We start from the raw sequence: 20,568 nt of genomic DNA on the forward strand, positions 1-20,568 counted from the left end.
CTGGGAGCGTTGGAATCGTTGCTGGTGATTGATTGATTCGTATGAGCGTTTAACGTTCTAAAACCACCATATGACTTTTAGAGACGCCGATGTGGAGGGCTTCGGAAATTTTGACCACGTGGGCTTCTTTAACGTACGCCCAAATCTGAGCACGCGGCCCTACAGCATTTTGCCTCCATCTAAAATGCAGCTGCCAAAGCATAAATTGTTGCTGGCGAGCCGAACTTGGCATTGTCATTGAGCGAAAGCTCGACATAGACGCAGGGAAATAAAAAAAGGCAAAAGAAGGCATGCCGTAGTAACAAGGGCCAAAGAAGGCATGCCGTAGCAACAAATTGCAAAAACATGTGCTTGAAGGCTTACAATGAACTCTTTCGGGCCCAATACCGTGAAAATGTACAAAACGTTGGTGTACGGCAATGTGGCCATGCAGAGAGCGATGCTATGTTCGAACAGTCTCCACGTTGTGGGCACAGCTCGTGAAAGGGTATACAAGCCGGCTGCTGATGACTGCCCAGATACGCCGCCACTGATCATGACCGCACCCTCATAATAAATATCTGCTGTTGGTGCTCAAGCAAGAATCCCGTTCTCCCTCCCTCCTTCATGCATTTTTCCATGCTCTTTCAAGTCGGGCTGGGCGGACAGATAGTTCGGATTCAATGCCTGGGAATTCGTAGAAGAACGGTCACAAAAAAATCTCACAAGCACAAGACGACCTGCTACTCAGAACTGAAAATCAGTTATTCAGAACGCTCATATCGAGAACAATATTGCGTGAAATTTTCTGTCATAACGAGGGATAACAGAGTGTTACGTAAAGCATGACATCGTGTGCCAGCACGTGTCTTTCCAGTAACCCCATTTTTTTCAACTAATAGATAAAACAATAATATTTTATGTATCAATTATTCTTGGCTGATGTGAAAAACCGAGTGAGTTTTCTCCTGGAGCCTGTAAACTACTGTGGTTGTTTTGAGGACTTTATCACCGTTCAATCTTGCTACAGATCTTTGTGTAAATATAAAAGGATGCAGCCACAGCACCCTGTCCTATTTATCATAAAACTGTTAATAAAACAATGGTTATGTGGTCAAACTTAGGGCTCTGGTGATTTTGTATTCCGAATATGTGTAGCTACCATTTAACCATATGGTGTAGTAGCGCAAATTCGACGGGGACGAAGAGGACAAGAAAACACGACACTCGCTACACTCGCAACTAATTTTTATTTCAGAAGCAGCCCTTCATATATAACCCAAAACCCTAGCGACACAGAAAGGAACTACGAACACTGAATCATTGCCAACAGAAGCTTTTGCGCAGACTCAAGCGATAGTGCACGGCAGTTAAGCTTAGAAACATTTTAAGATGACATAACTGAAACAGCCCTGGGTAACATCACATCAAAAAAAAAAACAAAAGATTATGCGGGAATTCACACGTGTTTGAAACAAAATTTTGAAACAACAAGAAGGAGAGTATGACACGTGCAAACACTGATCTCAATTAAGTCCTTCGAAGTAGCTAGCTTCTCGGTTACTTAACGAAACCGGTGACTGACTAATGCATCCTTCCTTTCTTTTTTTAATGTGAAAGGCTTAGACAATTTCTCTGGTTAGTTTGTTTCCATGACGGAAGACTACGGTTGTGTCACTGTACAGTGGTGAGCAGCCACACTGGGAACAGTGTCTCTTTATGTGAGAATGAATGTCAGTTCCTAATGATCGCTTGTGTTCTAAAAGTCGGGTGTTCAAACAACGACCCGTCTGGCCGATGTATACCTTTCCACACGTTAGCGGCAAGCAATACACGACTGATAAGCTACACTTAACAAACTTTGTTGTGTGATTTACCGTACAACTACCAGCATTAGTGTTTACTGCTATGGAAACTTTACGGTCTAGTTTGGAACATATTTTACTAAGCTTGTTGGGTGCCAAAAAAACTAATTCTAGGCCATAGTGATTACCTACGTTTTTTAAGTTATGGGCAATCTTGTGCGCATATGGAACTGACACTATCTTCTTCCTGTTTTCATTACTTGTCATTTTTTATGAAAGTTGTTGCGTACATGACTAATCAGCTTGTTAGCTGATCTACACAACACGTGTTTTTCGTACCCAGCATTTTTTAGCCTGATAATTTGTTGGTTGAAGCTTTCGCTAATTTTTTCTGGACATGACTTTGTTAAGGCCGCTCTCAAACATGAAAAGGCTATGCCACTCTTTACAACTTTAGAATGTGCCGATCGGTAGCTAAGTAAGGATTTTTCCGTTCGCGGATTGCATGACCAGCATACATGTTCTGCTGTGGTATCTAACTCAATATCCAAAAACTGCAGTTTGTCATTGACTGGTAATTCATGAGTAAATTCAAGCCCTCTACTATTTTTCTTGAAGACTTTCAAAACTTCTGCGACCATTTTATCCCGACCATCCGATTCAATAAAAACCAAAAAGTCATCTACAAACCGAAACACTTTGAGTGCAAGCCCTTTAAGGTTTAAATCTATTGCCTTGTCCATTTTTGCTAAATAAAATGTGCTTAAAACCGGGGCTACTGTGTGTAGCTAAGTAAGCACTTCTGCTGTTACGCCCAGCGTGAGAGTGACTATGTCAAAGGGCTAAAAACCTCCTTTTTTCTGACTCCAGTCAACGCTGTCATTATATTAAAATGAATAAATAGGTATCTTGAACCGTCTGGACACTTTCTCCTGGATTCGCGACGCGTTTATTCACTTCACACTTCCATGTTGTTACTCACCGGGGCACCAGGCGGTCCGGGGTTGCCAATTGCTCCTTTGCTTCCATGTGGTCCCTGTGAGCAAGCGTAAGAGGAGTATTAGTGGTGTGACTCATTACAGGGAGCGAAATCTGCAGTACGGAGAAGTAGTTATGAAGGACAAGGCGAAGAACAAAAAGGTGGTCAGTGACAATCACATGAAGTGACAGATGAGAGTGCACGCACGTGATGTTTCACGCAACAAGTGCACGAATTCTTTTAAAGCCTCTTAAGTGGCAACTTTGTCATCAACGTCACGTGGCGTTAGTACGCTCGCAGTAAACCGCTCAATGCAGGCCTTAACAACACTAGCAAAGCCTAAAATGGAGACGCATTGTCTACAATAGTATATTTACTAGAAATAATGAAAAAGTATTCGCAATAAGTGACTCGTAGCTTGAAAAAATCTCAGCTTTACCGCAAAGGCGAAGTAATGGACGCGATAGCAACAATTCGAGAGGTCACGCACAGGATGGCAAGCAGCTGGAAGCGTGTCCCACGTTTCTCACGCAAGAATGACGCACGAAACGTACTCACAGGTACGGATACGCACGAATAGGCCTTCATTTGTTACTTCGCTGAGTCTGAAAAGCGCGCGTTTTTTTCGTGAACGGAGTTTGCAATGTTTGCAGTAACCTTTGTGCACCAGTTAACCACAGCAGAATCGTTCCACGTAAAGCTCGAGGCAAGCCAAGGTGTATGATCCTCCCATCCTCGCCACCACGAGATAAAGGCGCGCGAGGGATTGTCACTCTCCTTCTCTAATCCGGGCAAATTATGCGTACGAGATTCAAGTAGGTGCTACTGCGCGATGCTGCGACGTGCCCTAATTGCGTCATCTTTCTGGAAATGTCGAAAACACAGCAGAGGTAAGTGGTAGATATAAATAGCTTGCCGTTTGAACGGAGAAGGACGTTCTCCGGGGTGGTTCAGTTGTTACCGCCCGCTTTCACGACGCAGAGGCCCCACGCTCGATTTCGCGTGCCAAAAGGATATTTCCTAGTTTTTCCTTGCGTTTTCATATATATGGATAAGTATACATATTTAGTGCGTGACATTGACGCTTACGCCGATACTGACGCCGGTGCCCGAATCCAGCCGAGAGTGTCCCTATAATTGCTATCGCAATCAAATTTTCCAAAGCCAGCGACCGACTCCAACGATAGTCAAGAACGAGGGCTACCACACCGCGTCGGGTGGGGAGCGAATCCTTTTCCTTGCGCTTCAAGGGGGCTGCGTTTTTACATCTAACGGAGGAAAAATAATATGTGTACCTGAACGTCCCAAAAGTACGATATGATTACAAGAGACGTCATAGTGGAAGGATCTGGTGATTTCGACCACCTGGAGTTTTTGTAACATTCAGCTAAATGAAAGCGCACGAGACCTCAAAATTTCTTGCCTGCGTAAAATGCAGCCGCCGTAGACGAGAATAAGTCCCGCTGCCTGTGCGTTAGCATTAGGGTGTCGTAACCATTATACTACCACGTCGGGGTCATATAATGAAGGAAAAAACCTTACGAAAATTCGTGCTGACGATATCAAGTGCCATAACACGCAGGAAGCCGATAAAGCGTTGGAAAGGCCATTTCACGTGCTTGCCGCACAGCCGCAACGCACGTGCCGGGACCCCTACCGCAAGCAAGCGGGGGCAAATGAGCCCATTGGCGACGCCGCGGAGGGTGAAAGGGCGTCGCCAATTGGCTTATTTGTCCCTCGCTTGCGTACAGTAGAGGTTTCGGCACGTGCTTGCGGCTGTGCGGCAAGTGCGTGGAACGGCCCTAAATCCGAAATATAAAATGGACAGCGAGCGTGGTTGAGCATAGGGGCCGCTGCAAATAATCACGCTCACCCTCCATTTTTGTTTTGTTTTACTTGACAATTCAGGTTACTTTTCATAGCTTTATGTAACACTTGAAAGTCATTTGTAAAAAAATAGCAATAGAATTCCAACAATTTACGCCAAAAAATAACGATTTAATGTCCGCAGCTGTGAATCAAACCTGGGCCTTTCGAGTGGGAAGCGGGAATCCTACCTCCGAGCCACTTTGTGGGGCCATGCCCAGCTGTTCAAACGACGACACACTGTATATACCGATCGCCGTGCCGTAAGTGGATCGGCCCGCTTTGGGCTTCACTTTCAATGCAATGCATTCGTGCTGCGTCCGCTCCGAGCCATCCCCAGTTCTATGAGCGTACCATGTAGTCATGTTTTACATGACACGCATTTCATGATTACATGTTCGGACGAGCCAGTTAACTTCGTCGCCTATTGAGGTCATGCAATACCAAATTTGGTATATGTGAAGCTAGAGAAACGACCGCGAGCGAATCATGAGCATGGCATGTGGTCGTGTTCCTACATGCAGCCTTTGAATCTATGAATAATGTGAGTGGGGCTTTTCACTCTCTGCCATCCTTAATTGGCAGTGCGATTGCTATCTCCTCCGCTTTTGTGGTGGAACTTGGGCTATGGAGGCACAACTTATAACGTTTCCATCTGGGCCTGTGACTATGGCCACCAAGTTCTTTGCATTTGCAAATACGGTAATGTAATGAATTTGTGAAGGAAACCCCCACCCACAACTAACACAGCATTGTAGCATCCCGTCGCGAAGTCGTTGAAAAAAGTTGTAATTGGAGTGATGAAGCGAGGTTCTGTGGCTGTCAAGGGGTGTTCAATGGAAGAGAACAATGCATAAGTGTGGTAATATGCGCGACGTAGCGAAATTTTTTTTGCGACATCCACCCTTAAGAGAGATATGAGCAGTGTGGGTGCTCCTTCGTGGGCACAACAGGCAGCGTTTTCGGCGAGGTGGTTGCCACCAATCCCACAGTGACCAGACAGCCATTGAAAAGTTATGTCATGTCCTTTGTTAGTGGCACGATGACAGATTTTATTAATTTGAGATATGATATAATGGTAGTTTGCGCATGGTCGACTTCGCATACATTCAAGGGCCACCTTGGATTCGTATACGATAGCCCACTTAGCAGGGGATTGTTGCATAACAAATCAAACTGCGTCTATAAGGGCGGTGAGCTCGGAGCCCGTAGACGCGGTGACGTGTGAAGTCTTGAAATTGACGGTGATTGGCCGAGATGCAGTCGCAAAAGCGCCCATCGAACTTCCCGAGACTAAACCGTCCGTATAAATATGAGTTTGGCTTTTATATGATATATGTAAAAGTGGTTGATCAACGTGTTCTGTCACGGTGGCTCCAAGAACAAAACGCAATCGTAACAGAGCAGCTTTGAGGCAGTTGCCAGTTGCAATAAGCGCAAGGCAAGCGAGACGAGCCCAGAACCCAGTACCCAAGCATTGGTGAAGCTGCTTGCCAACGATGCATCTTCTTCTTCACACATTCTAAAATTATTCACATGAGAAGTTCTGCTCTGTTTGAAAATCGGCCTTCTATGGGCAACTCAATGTATGTTGCTTCTTGATCTGTATTCCCATTTCTGCTTTTTTTGGCGTTGTTTTTGAAGCATTATCTTCTGAGGCATTCTGTGTTCTACTTTCGTTTTTGGTTTTATTATGTCCATGCTCATGTATACTTTTTCTAACCACTTTCTGCATCGGCCTGTACAAGGCCTACAGTACTGTTAAATAAATGAATGAAAAAAAAAAACTCCCTTCACTTTGCCTAAAGGGCAAGGTGGAGGAAACCTGCATGCCACTTGAGCACCGTTTGATGGCTTCCACAGCATGCCTGCACGATGGCAGTGGCACACAATAGATGGCGACGTGCTTTTCTTGGAGGAGAGCTTACGAAGCACGCGCACATTGCACATATTCAAACATACTTCCAGGAAGTGCGACATAAATACACATGTACTGAATTTGTTACGGGTGTGGTATTGTTCAACACTTCTGCGTCGTAATCAGCCGTCCGTTCATTCTTTTCGGAAGCCGGCGCTCTGTACACTGCAAGAAGCATTTTCACAGGCGAAGCTTATGGGATACTTGCGGCCATTAAGCACAATAATGAAATAAAAATACAGAAGGCGCTAATATACAAAGATTTTTAAAGTGTAGCAAGCGCACTGAAAACTTTTAAAATACACTAAAAATTCATCTTTGCCTCACTTTACTCCTTTTCATGCACAGTCTACACATCCAAACAGCTTGTCGTAGTCTAATTGGTAACAAGGCACTGCCAGATACAAGGGAAAGTTCTGGTGGACCAGCTAGTTGCATCCGCCAACGAAATAGCTCACAATACGTCAGTGCCATTCCTGCGCTTGACATAAACCCTTTCCTAAAAAGAAAGCTTAAGGATTATCAGCAGAGCACGTGGGACAGGCACAAAGACAACACACTGCATGTCATCGAGGCGCAACTTGGTGATCAGCCGCCAGTATAAAAATCACGCCGCACGAAAGTATGAATTAAAATATATTCCGGCTCAACACAGCAAAATTTAACACAAGTTCCACAGACGTTTCTCCACCTGTGCGAGTGGCGTCCTCAGTATTCACTAGCACCAAATGAGAGGTCACTCAGTCTACGTATAATCTTGTATGCCTCTGTACACATACGGTAAAGGGTCATGGTAGCGAACCACAACCAAGGCATTTTTAACTTGTAGCGAAACTTCTATAGAAGTTCATGTGCCCAGTGGTTGCGCCACCGTCTAAGTATGAAGGGGACGACTAAGAGCTAACACTAAATACAGAGTGTACCATGACGTCACGACTGGAAGTGGTAGCAACGTCGTGCATTTGCTGTATATGGCGTGAAATCAGTCAATTATCGATTGTGGACATTTTAGGTGTGTTATAAATACGCGATTTTATTTCACATTATGACTCACTAATTTCCTGCGCGAGAGGAAAAAATGACCAACTAGAAAGTCTGGAAAAACGAATATCTTTCATTATTCAAGTGATGTACTTGCAATGTACACCAAAGACTTCGCAGATGAAGTTGTGTCAACTTTTTTATGAGCAAGTTACCATAATAGTTCGAAAACTCACGTTGTTCAATTGTGGGAAACCACTGCAGCCAAGCACCAGCCTTCAGAGTATCGCTTCGGCAACCATAGCGTACAGCGGCTCATTGCTAAATGTGTGGCATTTACTGTCGCCAAAGTCAGGGCCATGTCGGCCTTGCACCCGCGAAGGCAGTCGAAAGTCCTAGGAGTGGCTATCCACACATTCTGTGAGCTAGTTCAGCAATCAAACGTCGTTCCGGTAAATATAACACAAGGAAGTAAATACTATGGCAGGTGTGCATGAAACCACCAACCAAAAAGCAGCGATGTCTCATTTACCTGGTAACGCCCCGAACCAAGCACAAGCTCTGATAGCGAATTGCCTGAATACGCCCCTCCCCCCAATTTATGGTGCTCAATAAAAAATGGTAGAAATGAATCATTTAGCCAGCTCTCGTACTAACCGTTGTGGGAATTTATGGTTAACTTTGACACATATGAAAGTAAACTATTTGAAAAAAAAACTTGTATCTAGTTTTTATTTTCGGTTATTTTTCCTCTACACACTTAGTCGCGCTTCAATCGTCGGTGGGCGTTGATGCCTCGGGCTATAGGATTTCTACATTTTCGTTCTAAGTTGTACTGCAATGGCTGCCATTTATACCACTTCAGAGCGGTTGGCGGTGCACAGCCCGTGCTTTCCAATAAGTTGTGCTGTCATCGGAGATTCCTCGATCAAGTATGTGCACCAAACGTTCAACCCCATGAAACCTGGAACTCTTTTGGTCATTTCGTACCACGGAGCACGCTTCAACGACGTCCCTGGTCTACTCCACTGCCGAGGCTGGTGATGCATGTGAAATCTGTGAACATAGCAGACAATGGGTGCGCACAGGCTCTGACGGACTTGAATTAACTCGTTGAGCGAATTCAAATTTACCACGAGCAACCAAACCTTGAATTCTGCAACAGCCTGCCGCCAGACAGAGCCCCAAACCACCGGCGCCAATGTGCAAAAAAACAAAATTCGTACACTAGTTCAACAAGAAAGCATCCCGCTTCGCGAACCACGTGCGCCGCTTGTGCAGTCGGAAAGCATTTGGTTGCAGTGTCTCCTATCTCTAAGCAGTAAAAAATTGTACACCCAAAAGGGTGTAAAAAGGGTGCTTTTATGGGAAAGCACCCTTTGCACTACCCTTTAACACCCATGAATCGTCGATTAAAAAAAAGCACCCCTTTGTTTGGGTACTTGCCTCGATAGCACCTTAAAATAGGCTCTATGGCTGCTTTTGTGCCTGAGAAGGGTATAGGTGACGATTGATCAGGCGGAATATGCAGCAAAAAAGAACACAGATTTATAATATTTCAGGCTTTACGTCCCAAAAACCACGATATGATTATCAGGGTCGCCGTAGTGGAAAGCACCAGAGAATTTGACCATTTGGTGTTCTTTATTAGGCACTGATATCACACAGTGCACAGGCTTCTACCTTTTTGCCTCAGTCTTAATGCGACTGCCACGGCCGGCATCAAACCCGCGACCTTCGGATTTGCGGCCGAGCAGTGTAGCTACTGTACGAATATGTGGACCCTGCGTTAAATGACAGCCTAATTGACTTAACATGAGTGAAGGTGCTCTCCGACTATAGCAGAATGCCAGCAGAAGCAAATCACGTTTCATATATAATGGCAATGAACTGCAATCCGTGTTACGAAAGCTTTCCTTGGCGTTGGTTATAAGCTACATGTTTGCTGTGGATTACACACACATAATGTTCGACCGAGTATGGGTGTGTTTGCGTGAGCATGCGCATGTGTTCGTGTGTAAGCGCAATTGTGTGTACACCTGTGCATGTGTGTGTGCGCGTCTATGTGTGAGTCCGGGCTTGTGTTAAGCGTGCCTATGCACATGTCTACGCCCGTGCATGCGTGCGTTTACGCTTGTGTGTGTTTGTGGCCGTATGTGTGTATACGTGTATGTGTGCGCGCCTGTGAATAAGCATGCGTGTGTATCAGCCCGTGCGCCCTCGAATTTCGTGTGTGTGTTTGCAGGGGGTGGGAGGGGGCACTACTTCTTAGTGTTTAAGGTCACACACCTGTTCAGACTGGGAGTCTATATGGGAGGTGGCTTAAGGAATGGCGGTGGTCAACGCACTGTACATGGACTATTCATTACATGGAAAACAGCTGCACATCCTCGTATCTCATCATTGCTTACGAACTTGCTGTGGTAGCTGATTAGGTAGGATGAGGTGCTCCTACGTTCGAAAACGTCTGTTATGACCGATTCATACAGAAACCTGTGACTGCACTTATGCACAACCATGGTTTATATTAACAACATTTAACAAAAACGGGCCTTGCCTTTGCTACAGGTACTTAGCTAGCTCATTGGGCAACCATGTGAAATTATGTGCTGATCATGTGGTCAGCAAGAAGTTTGGTATAACAACCTCAGCACGTTTCGGAGTGCGTGACAAGCCTTCTAAACATCCGTGACTGCGGATTATTTGTTCAAGCGTCGACTACGCATTCAGTGTTTGCGGTACCACATGCGGAATCGCCAGACACAGACAATGCGAAAAGAAATTCCTCTGAAAAAGGTGTAGCGATGCTCTCCTACTAATCCCACCGAGGACAAAATAATTATTGTTTCTGGCCGTTCCAGGGTGCACTTTGTTTTCCTCAAGTTTTGCTTCACTATTTTTTGCTGACTGCAGTCGTAAACCGTGAAACTACTCAAAAAAACGCGAGGCTGTGAAATAACCTGCGCCGCTGTGCGGCTGGGTGGAAGAAGAGTTCCCATTTACAAGAAGACGTTCTTGAAGTGATATTCGATTGCCATCCGTGTGGAACTGCCGCCCGCGGTATGCGACATAGCGTTTGCCTTTCGCCGCCCTCTTGGCGGGTTTCCCGCTCACACCGCTTACTCAGGCCAGCGTTGCCCCGGCAACGGCCATGTAGATAAGCGAATAGTTGCGTCGACAGCCTCGGCGCCGCCGCCAGTGCCTCCTACTTCTTTCTCTCAACGTTGCTCTCTCTGTGCAACGCCTCCTAGATCTCCCGTGCCTGCCGGATTATCGGCGGTCACTTGGAAAGTGGCGGTCATCGGAACTACGATGATGACGCCACTCAAGTAGGGGTGTCTTCAAATAGGTTTTTATGTTTTTGAAGCTTATATGCAACAAAAACAACGTAAAACAAGTTTTATAAAGGCGTAAACGTAACTATATTTACCTATACGTAAGTGACGCCGTCATTCAGCAACCAACTTTTTTAATACAAGGCGTCCTCTGAAATTAGTAACAAACGCCAAAATTGCCGATCTCAAAGGCCAAGTACAAAGACCTTACCCCTACGTAGGCAGCGCCGCCATAGATGACCGGCGTTTCGCCCTCATCTAGCAGGCACGGGAAATCTAGGAGGCGTTGCTCTGTCTCATCCGTCTTACAAATGCGTTGCGTTGGTCTGGGGTCTTGGTCGCTGTGTGAGTTCTAGTGAACAGGCGCATCTTCAATGGTGGTTATGGATGACACCGTGTTCGAAGTGACGCTCGGATTAAGGAATATTCATGGAGAGGCGGACACGGACAACGTTGGCCTGTTAACGGTGAGTGTACTGTTTTCGTAGGTAGTAATCACACACCGCTAGCTGGGCGCCTGAAGCAGCTCTGCGAAGTAGGCTGCCAGCCAATTACAACAGCATGCGTTTGCGGGCCTGTTGCAGACGCCCGATTAAAGGTGCCACTTAACGAGTTCACACTGCTATGCGCGATGTTGTGTAAGTGCCTGCATCACTCATACAATGAGTGATGTGATCACTTAACAAGGGCGCCATTAGTTGCTGATCGCGCATTGTCTCTGCACTGCTGAAAGTGCTTGATATTGTTTTAAGATGCGCTTTAGGCTACATCGTAATAACATTTCTATAAATACTGAAATGTGCAACGTGCTTCTGCAGGTGTAAGCGTAAAAAAAAGAAAGAAAAAAAAGGTTATATACGGAGGCGCACTATACAAAATGACTTTTTTTTTGCTTAAAGATGGTATAGTTTGAGGTGCTGATATGCCGCGATGCTCCGAGCACGTGCGCATCGGTCTTTTAAGCTATTTAGGACACGTGTCACCAGCAACAAGAAAAGATCCAGCAGACTTCCAAAGGCGCGTTGTTGTGGCCGTCGCCGTGCGTTGTTTTCCCTCGTTTCTGTTTGGTGTTTACGTGCTTTGCTTGAATCTGCGATAACGTTCGGCGTTATGACAGAATCGAGATAGTACACGTGACTGTGGGAGCTACGTGCGGTAGCTCTAGCAGAAGCCATGGCTAATGCAACGCAGACGCCGTCCGCGCGCATTGGTGTTGTTCAAGCGCTCGTACTTGCTTGATTGTGTTTAACTGAGTATTTAGGCACGGGTTACGTTTGTAATTCCCGTGGTCAATAATTGCTAATAGCGTGCCCCTGATTGCCATCAGAGGGTTGGCTTGGTTGTCGAAATATGCCAGACGCCTTTTTTGAAAGCAAGCTTTCAAGAAATTTTTTTAAAAAGAAATGCTTTCATACGTGCTAGGCAGTGCCTATTGCAGGCCCGCAACTTTTTAAAAACTGGGCAAGCTATCACATCTTTTATTAAATTACAAGGAATTAAGATGATTGAATTATAGATGACGAATTTCTGTGCTAGGTTAGGTGCACTAAATACACGTTCGCAGCCCTACGTCTAAAAAGCAGGCAAATAGGAAGCACAGCGTCAAATTTGAATTAGATGTCATGGACGGAGCTTCTTGTGAGGGTAGAAGGAAGGAGGAAAATGTTCGTTTTTGATGCCCTTATAGAGGCAGTCAGAATTGCACTGATTGATGAATTGTCAGAATTCCTCAACTTGTAAGGCATGATTAAAGTCAGTAAATCTTTTAATTTTTTTGCCGACCTCTTTGCTAGTTTCACGCCCAAGATCGTTTGTTCTCATGTAAAAGAGAAAGCAAAGATGCCTTCACTGTTTGTATATGAAGAGGTAAGTTTCTTGTGCGTTTTGATTAATGCTACATGTTCTGAACGTTGTACTTTAAAAATTTTTTTTCACACTGGCTCATTACCCTAGAAGGAATTTGATTCTTAGTTGAGTTCAGGCTTTTGCAAGTGCCATTTTTAAGCTGTAGTCTTGCCTTTATCTCAATTTGAGAATCTGCTGTAGGCTGGAAAACAATCTTATCTTTATCATACCAAATTATTGGAGTGTGTGGGTTGTATGCTTCGAGTTCAGTGTAATGTGAATTACACGCTTTTTCAAATGATACACACTCTACATTCTTCATATATGGTGTTCGTGCCAGAAATGATGTTCGTGCCAGAACAGCACGAACATCATTTTATGCAAAATTATATTTGCTCTTAATACAGGACGAGAGGGTGCTGCTGACACCCTGCGTAATCTACCCCGGCCCCAGCCTAGAGCAAGCCTAGTTCCTGAACCTCCACGTGAATGACAGAAAAATCTTCCGTGTCAGTAATGACGAAGAAGGAGTGACAACACTGACGAGTTAATTTCTTTAATTTTCAACATTGTGTATGACCGCAAGGCCTTTAACAGCCAGCATGATAGAGCGGCTTTTTCGTGGCGTGAGTTTGAAGTTTATCAACGAAGTTATTCAGGCAGTACGACGCTGAAAATTTTATTGTCACAATGCCTGAATAACTTTTTCTAGTGTGGTCCATGTAGATGATTAAGTATTGTTATTTGTGTAAGTTATTTTGCTTAAATATAGCTGGACGATTCCATGCAAAACGTCCCAGCCACTTTGGCGACCACCTGAAATGCATTTTAAAAAAATGTGCTGACTTACTGCGTTGAAAACAGTGAACTGCTAGAATATTTCAGCGAGGAAAAAAGTTTTGTTCATGTGGCTGCCTTTTGAACTTCCTGGCATATTGTTATATGGGTGTTGTTTGTGAAAAAAATTCATTTTAAAAGTACCGCCTGTTTTTTCTAAACCGAATTCGGTCTACATGTTAAAAATGTGCTTGTGTAAAATATTTGGAGCTCGATAGTATTAGTGCAATTTTTGCCACTATTGATTCGAATATGCAAGCATAAATGTGTTATGTTTGCATTTTTATTGCATTATTGCACTTTGTATGATTCTTTGAGCAGTGAATACTTAATCCACAAAAACTACTTTTGAGGAAAAATATCTTTAGACCTCTCAAGCTGCTGTAATATACCAGAAAATATCACGAATTTTACAAAATTGTGATTTTTGTCCGTATTGATATGCAATTTGCTCTATGTTGTGATACAATTAAAACTCATCAGTGTTCCTAAATTGAAAGGAAATAATGTTCTTTTTACCATGAAAATCTTATCACAAAAAACAGGTAGGAGCGCTGACTGTCGACTGAATTTTATTGAAGGCTCTACGAGCGCTGTTATACTGAGCACAATAACAGGGCTCATCTGCAACAACACATGTGCGACCATGACAAAATAATCTTAACTGAGACAAGAATACTCTCTTTCAGAAAAAGATAAGTGAAGGTGTACTGATGCAGTGATCCTCGGCCTTCCTGATAAAAAGTGCTAAAATCTCTTTCATTTTTTCTTCTTGCTTTTTTAGAAAACCGGGTTTTATGAAACATAGAACTGCACTTACATTCTTTACAGTGCCTGGCTACCATAGCCCTTCTTAACATTTAAAGCATGCTGTCTAGCTTGATCACTGAAGCATTGCCCAGTTTGTTCTATGTTTACTTTTCTACATGTTAGTAGTAGCTCATACACATTAAATTGGCATTCAGTAAACCTATTCTAGTGACGAATGTTGCAATATTGAATATTCATGTTGCTGTGAGTACACGCACTTTTGAAAGCTTGCAAGGGGTGGAAAACAACAATTTCATATCTGCTGGCTATTTTCCTAAACTTGTGAGACACCTTATGTACGTACTACCATGTTTGAAGTTTAAAGTTTATTTTCACCACAGTGTTACACCATACAATATGTGGTGTGGAATGCGGGAAAAAAAGCTGCGATAAAAAACGCAGCTTGACTAGCCCCACATTCCATCAATACAAGGCAGAAAAGCGACAGCATTCATAAAGTCCTCGAAACTACTAAACGGACACAAATACATAGTTTAAAGTGGCACCAATAAGAAATATTGCATACATAAAACTTTAGGAAATGTTGATAGGATCGTACTTTTTGAGGAAATACGAAAAAAATAGAAATAAGCAGAACATGAAAAACAAATCTTTGGAACTGCCTAAATCTCTTTTGCGACATGAAGGTAAAAAATATTTTACATATCCTGTCGCAAAAGAAGGCTCAATTGCTCAAATGAAAAATTGTATTTACTTAGAATGTGAGGGAGTGAATGTTTCAGCATTTGTAGACCATAGTTTGTTCGGCAACGAAGAACCTTCCAATAATCACTCTGTCTAGTAGGTCGAGACAAGATGCTGCGCTCTAAGCATGCTATGGAGATAAGATTGTTACTTCCTTTGTTCATTTCAGTTTTTAAAGACGCTAGTAAACAATATTCATACATGTTGTCAAATCTTACGACTTTAAAATTGTTGAATAAAGACAAGGTATGTGCATTATATTCAGCATTTTCAATAGAACGTAATGCATTTTTGTAGTGTGAGCAATTTCTGCTTAGAGTGCAAGGTGCCAGTACTCCACACCAAAAGACCGTAGCGTAACTGGGAACAAAAAAGCGTGTTGTATATCATTAGCATCTGAGTAGTCAGTAAAAATGACTGACATCTCCTAAGCATGCCTAGTACCTTACTTAACTTGTTTCTTACAATTTCGGTTTGTGAATCCCATAACATATGCTCATAAAAAACAATTCCCAATAATTTAGCGGTCGAAGAAAAATCAATCACAGAATCGTGCAGGTGTAGTTTTGAAGTAGCTTCGTACGTTGTTTCTTTTGAACAAAATAGGATGGGTTTGGTTATTGAACAATTGATTTGCAGGGAGTTAGCAGTAACCCATGTATACAAGTCATCTAGTTTCGTGTTTGCTGCTGGAATTAAGTCATTTACATCCACACTTGTGAAAAACAAGGAAGTGTCTTCCACATATATGACAGATTTGATTGTGTGATTTATGTTTATAATGTCGTTGGCATAAGTGATAAAAAATAACGGCCCCTTTATACTACCTTGGGGTACACCTTGAGCAAGTTTTTGCAAAGGTGATTGTTCTGTGTTTATGCTTACACACTGTAGCCTATTGCTCAAATAACTGGTGATTAAGTTTAGCGCATTTCTTCTAATGCCATATTAGGGCAATTTAGGTAAGAGCGTATTATGATGCATTTGTTCAATTGCTTTGGAGAAGTCAACAAATATGCCTAGCGTAATTTTCCTGTCCTCTATATTACCTAATATAATTTCCTTTTGGCGTAACATTGCTACCTCTGTCGACAGCCCTCACCTAAAACCGTACTGGGCTGGAGTAATTACTTAGTGTTTTGCAAAGAAGTTTGGCAGTCTTATAAATATTAACTTTTCTATGGGCTCTGAAAACAATGGTAGAACAGATATTGGCCTATAGTTCTTCAAATCTTTTTTGTCTCCTCCCTTAAACAGCTCTGTAACTTTTGCATGCTTCATACGTTCTGGGGAAATACCTGTGCCTAAAATTAGGTTATAAATGTATGTTAAGGGCAAGACTAATATATCTATGACAGAACAGACTGGGGTCATCTTTAACCCGTGTCGCACTGTAACATGCAAAGGTCTTTGGTCATTCTGTTTTTCTTTTGGTCCTGTTTCCTATAACTTTACTTTCAGCAGGAGGGTTTCACAAACGAGTGTGATGATGCTGTCAGAATATTGGCTGGTGCTATCAGCCCAGGAGTGCTAAGAATGTTCCGCCTTTTGATAGTGGGCATTCAAAATTAGTAAAAAGAGGAAAAGGCACCACATGCACTAAGGCCAACCTTCAGAAGTCATGTTAGCAAGAGGGTGAGGTCAGCCTTAAAAACCAGAATAAAAGACTAAAAAATGCTGGATATACCAACAGAAACCTCACATCCGTTTGCGAAACGCTCCTGCAGAAAATAAAGTTAAAGAAAACAGGACCAAAAAAAACAGAATGACCAAAGCCTTTGCATGTTATACCACATACGTTCTCTCACAATTAAAAAAAATAACCAGCAGATATGATATTAACTCGTCGTTTCCCCCCCCCCCCCCCCTTGCAAGCTTTCAAAAGTGTGTGTACTAAACGGCCAGAGGAATAGTCAATCTTGCACCATTCGTCACGAGAAAATAGGTTTACTCAATGCCAATCTAAAGGTTGTAGAAATATTTTTTTATCAGGAAGGCCGATGATTAGTGCATCACTACACCTTCACTTATCTTTACAAAGAGTGAGTGTTCTTTCCTCAGTTAGGATTATTTTCTAGTGTTCACACATTTGTCGTCGCGCATGAGCACTGTTCTTGTACTTGGTATAAAAGCGCTCATAGCACGTTCAATAAAATTCAGTTGACAGTCGGTGCTCTTTCCTGTCCTTTTTGTCTCTTCCTGAAGCTGTCGCGCTGTGACAATAACGCAACCACGATGAACCAACTCGCCCAAATTAAGCTCTTGTTACTTCTTGACTTGTAGACGGAGTTTGGTATAAAAAGAAGAAGCGGTGCTTTTAAAGTAAAACCTTTCACATACAACACCTAGAGAGCATTCCAGGAAGTTCAGAAGGCAGCCACGTGACCAAATATTTTTTCTCTCCTAAATATTGCAGAAGTTCACTATTTTCAATGCAGCACGAGTTTTTCGAATACATTTGAGATGGCATATGGTCGCCAAAATGTCTGGGACATTTGGCATGGAATCACCCAGCTGTGTTATTAGCCATATTTATGCATTACATGTTTTGTTTTTTGTGTGTCCTGACTCAGTTTTGTGTTCGTTTTTAGCTGATTCTGTTTCTGATCATTGTATTGGTTTTTTTAAGTATTCGCTAAAGTTATATGTGCGAAAACCCGTATATATATGTTTGCATGTACATCATTTCTCATAAGCAATTGTTATACATCTAGGAATACGAGGCTTAAACCACTGTGATTGTATACATTTGAAAACACTGTTGGTATATATTTTTGTGTCCATCACTTTTTGGGAATGATTGTGAACATGGAAGCCTATATAGTGAAATCATGGTGATTGTATACATTTGAAAGCATTATAAGTATATATTTGCCTGTATTTCATTTCTATTACCCGATTGTGTACATGAAGGAGTATTAAAATCAAACCACTGGGATTGTAGATACTTGAAAATATAATAGGGATATATTTGCGTGTATTTCATTTGTAGTCTCTATGTACTTGAAGCAGTATACTAAACTGAAACAAGTGTAATTGTATGTTTCAAAAAAATTGTCAATAAAGAGAAACTGAAAAAATATAATAAACATTTGAGGTGTTGCGTCTGTGATGTACGTATACGTGAAGATGTTACACGTCTGGTGGCAAAGTTGTGTGGCAGAAGCAAAGTTTACAGCGATGGCACTAACTACTAAATAGGTTTTATTTGCCTAATAAATGAATGCAATATGCAAGGGCAGCAAGGCTTAGTTTTTTGTAACGCGCATTATGCATAAACGGTGAAGTATATATAGATCCGGCAGAAGTTCATACACGATTAGACGTGTTTATATTTTTGCCTACACTCAATCAATGGAGCTTGACAGGTGGCGCACCATTGATAATCAGGACCACTTTCTTTAGGTAGTGTGTAATCAGTGCATGCTGATATCTATTAGTGCAGTCTAAAAGAATACTGGCATGCCTGTCATGTGTACTCAACACCCTTGTGCACCCTTCTCGCACCCTCCCCAGTGAGCTTAAAAAAGTGAAGCAAATTGTAGGCACCCTTCTTTAAGGGTTTTTTTGTAACACTCTACAGTTGTTTTACATGTACATCCTACTTTAAGGGTGCATGGAAAAGCAAAATTTTTGGGAGGTGCTGAATTAACATACTTAGGGTGTTGTTCGTGGGACAAGCTCATTTACACCCTTTTGGGTGCAAAAATTTTTACTGTGCACTACGCTTTTCATAAGATGTCGGCTTAGAGAGTCCTCGCCGCCGACGGCCTTCACCCAAGCTTCGAGGGCGTAGATATGCTGGTGCTTCACTACAGAGGCCTACTAACTACCAGGACGAGTCGCTGCCACTCGCACAACTTGCAGCCTACCGGGAACCCAGCCCTCATTGGTGCCTGCTCTCCAGCGCCTGTCGAAAACACGGTTCCCGCAAGCTCTCCCTCACCGCAAAATCGCAACCCCACCAACAATCGCTTACAACTTCCACAGTTATAGCGAAGCCGCTCGACAACCAGCACGGTCGAACGCTCACTGACTGCCAAAAAATTAAGGTATGGTCAATCTCCCCAAACGGTGACCACGCTCATTTCAACAGATTAGAAAGGTAATTAAGAAACGTGTAAAATACGACCTCCACTAATCGATGCTTACCTCATACTATACCCGTGATCCGGAACCAAAAGGCGTGTCTCTCAAACTAAATGCCGCAGTGACAACAGTTAATGAAGAAGAACAAGCACAGTGGGAGAAAACACTTCCCGATAAATTGCTGCAGTTTATGAAGATCAATATTCAGCACAGCAAACAAAAATCTCGTGCGCTCAAGAAGATGGAACCGCCATCTGAACGTAAGTCTCATCATAGTAAGGAGTAGAATAATGATTTCGACGACTATGAAAATCAGAAAACAGCTGTGACAAAAGAGCGGAAGCGCCGCAAACTTAAGCGGGACGGGGCTACACATGCACACCAATATGTGCATGTTGTGCATGTGTCGCATAATATATAATATATATATATATATACATATATATATATATATATATATATATATATATATATATATATATTAAAATAGAGGTGTTGTACGTCGAGAAAGGTTCAGACGCAGCTTGGCAAAATGTGCTTTATCTGGCAGGTCTGGGTAATGGCGAGCGGCGTGCGCGTGCTACTACTACAGCCACCGATCATCATCGTCTTCTTTATCACCAGCAGAGCGTCCGTTATTCAGATTCATTAGAATTACTCTCTGCGAAATAAGGAGCCATCCTGGTGACCTATGGACAAGTATACACGGGAGGGTCGTAGCAGGGCTTAAGTCTCGAGACGTGGACATTTTCCTGGCCACGACGACGTTGGTCAGAATAAGGTTCCAGTGGCTCGATGAGGTAATTCACCAGTGACGTTTTTTGTAGCACACGATATGGGCCATGATACCTGGGGACCAACTTGGTTGAAAGGCCAGGTGTAGCAGAATGGAAATGCAGCTAGACGAGTGAACCTGGATTGTAGGAAGTAGTGTTACTTGGTGCGTCATGGTGGTGGTTTTGGCGTCCTTGGTCTTGGGCTGTGAATTATCTTGCCAGTTGGCGGCATTCTTCAGCGTATGTAGCGGCTTGAGACAAAGTCGTGGACTGTGAGGAGTCAGGTTTGTACGAAAGTATGGCGTCCATAGTGCAAGAAGGTTCGCGTCCGTGAAGGAGGAAAAAAAAGGAGAGAACCCAATAAATAGTGCTTTAAATGGTGGTATTATAAATGAACGTCATAAACGGGAGCACTCGGTCCCAATTGGAGTGGTCTGACGAGATATACTTAGACAGCATGTCACCAAGGGTGCGGTTGAAGCGCTCTGTCATTCCATTGGTCTGAGGATGATAGGCGCTTGAGTGCGGTGAACGACGTGACACTCACGCAGCAATGCTGCGATGAAGTCTGACAAGAATACGCGACCACTATCGCTCAGTAACTCCCGAGGCGTTCCATGACGTAATACGATGTTGTGAAGAA

The 20,568-nt window shown here is 43.0% G+C and overlaps 1 protein-coding gene across 1 annotated transcript in view; it reads right to left on the bottom strand.

Moving 5' to 3' along the window:
• Positions 1 to 20,568, bottom strand: part of LOC119172983 (uncharacterized) — a 1,299,788-nt gene that overhangs the window by 298,632 nt on the left and 980,588 nt on the right. Inside the window, exon 39 of the mRNA XM_075893951.1 lies at positions 2,767 to 2,820. Coding sequence (XP_075750066.1) covers positions 2,767 to 2,820 — 54 coding nt within the window. The remainder of the gene's footprint in view (positions 1 to 2,766; positions 2,821 to 20,568) is intronic.

Source organism: Rhipicephalus microplus, chromosome 4 (assembly GCF_043290135.1).
Source record: "Rhipicephalus microplus isolate Deutch F79 chromosome 4, USDA_Rmic, whole genome shotgun sequence".
NCBI classification, from domain to species: Eukaryota; Metazoa; Arthropoda; class Arachnida; order Ixodida; family Ixodidae; genus Rhipicephalus; species Rhipicephalus microplus.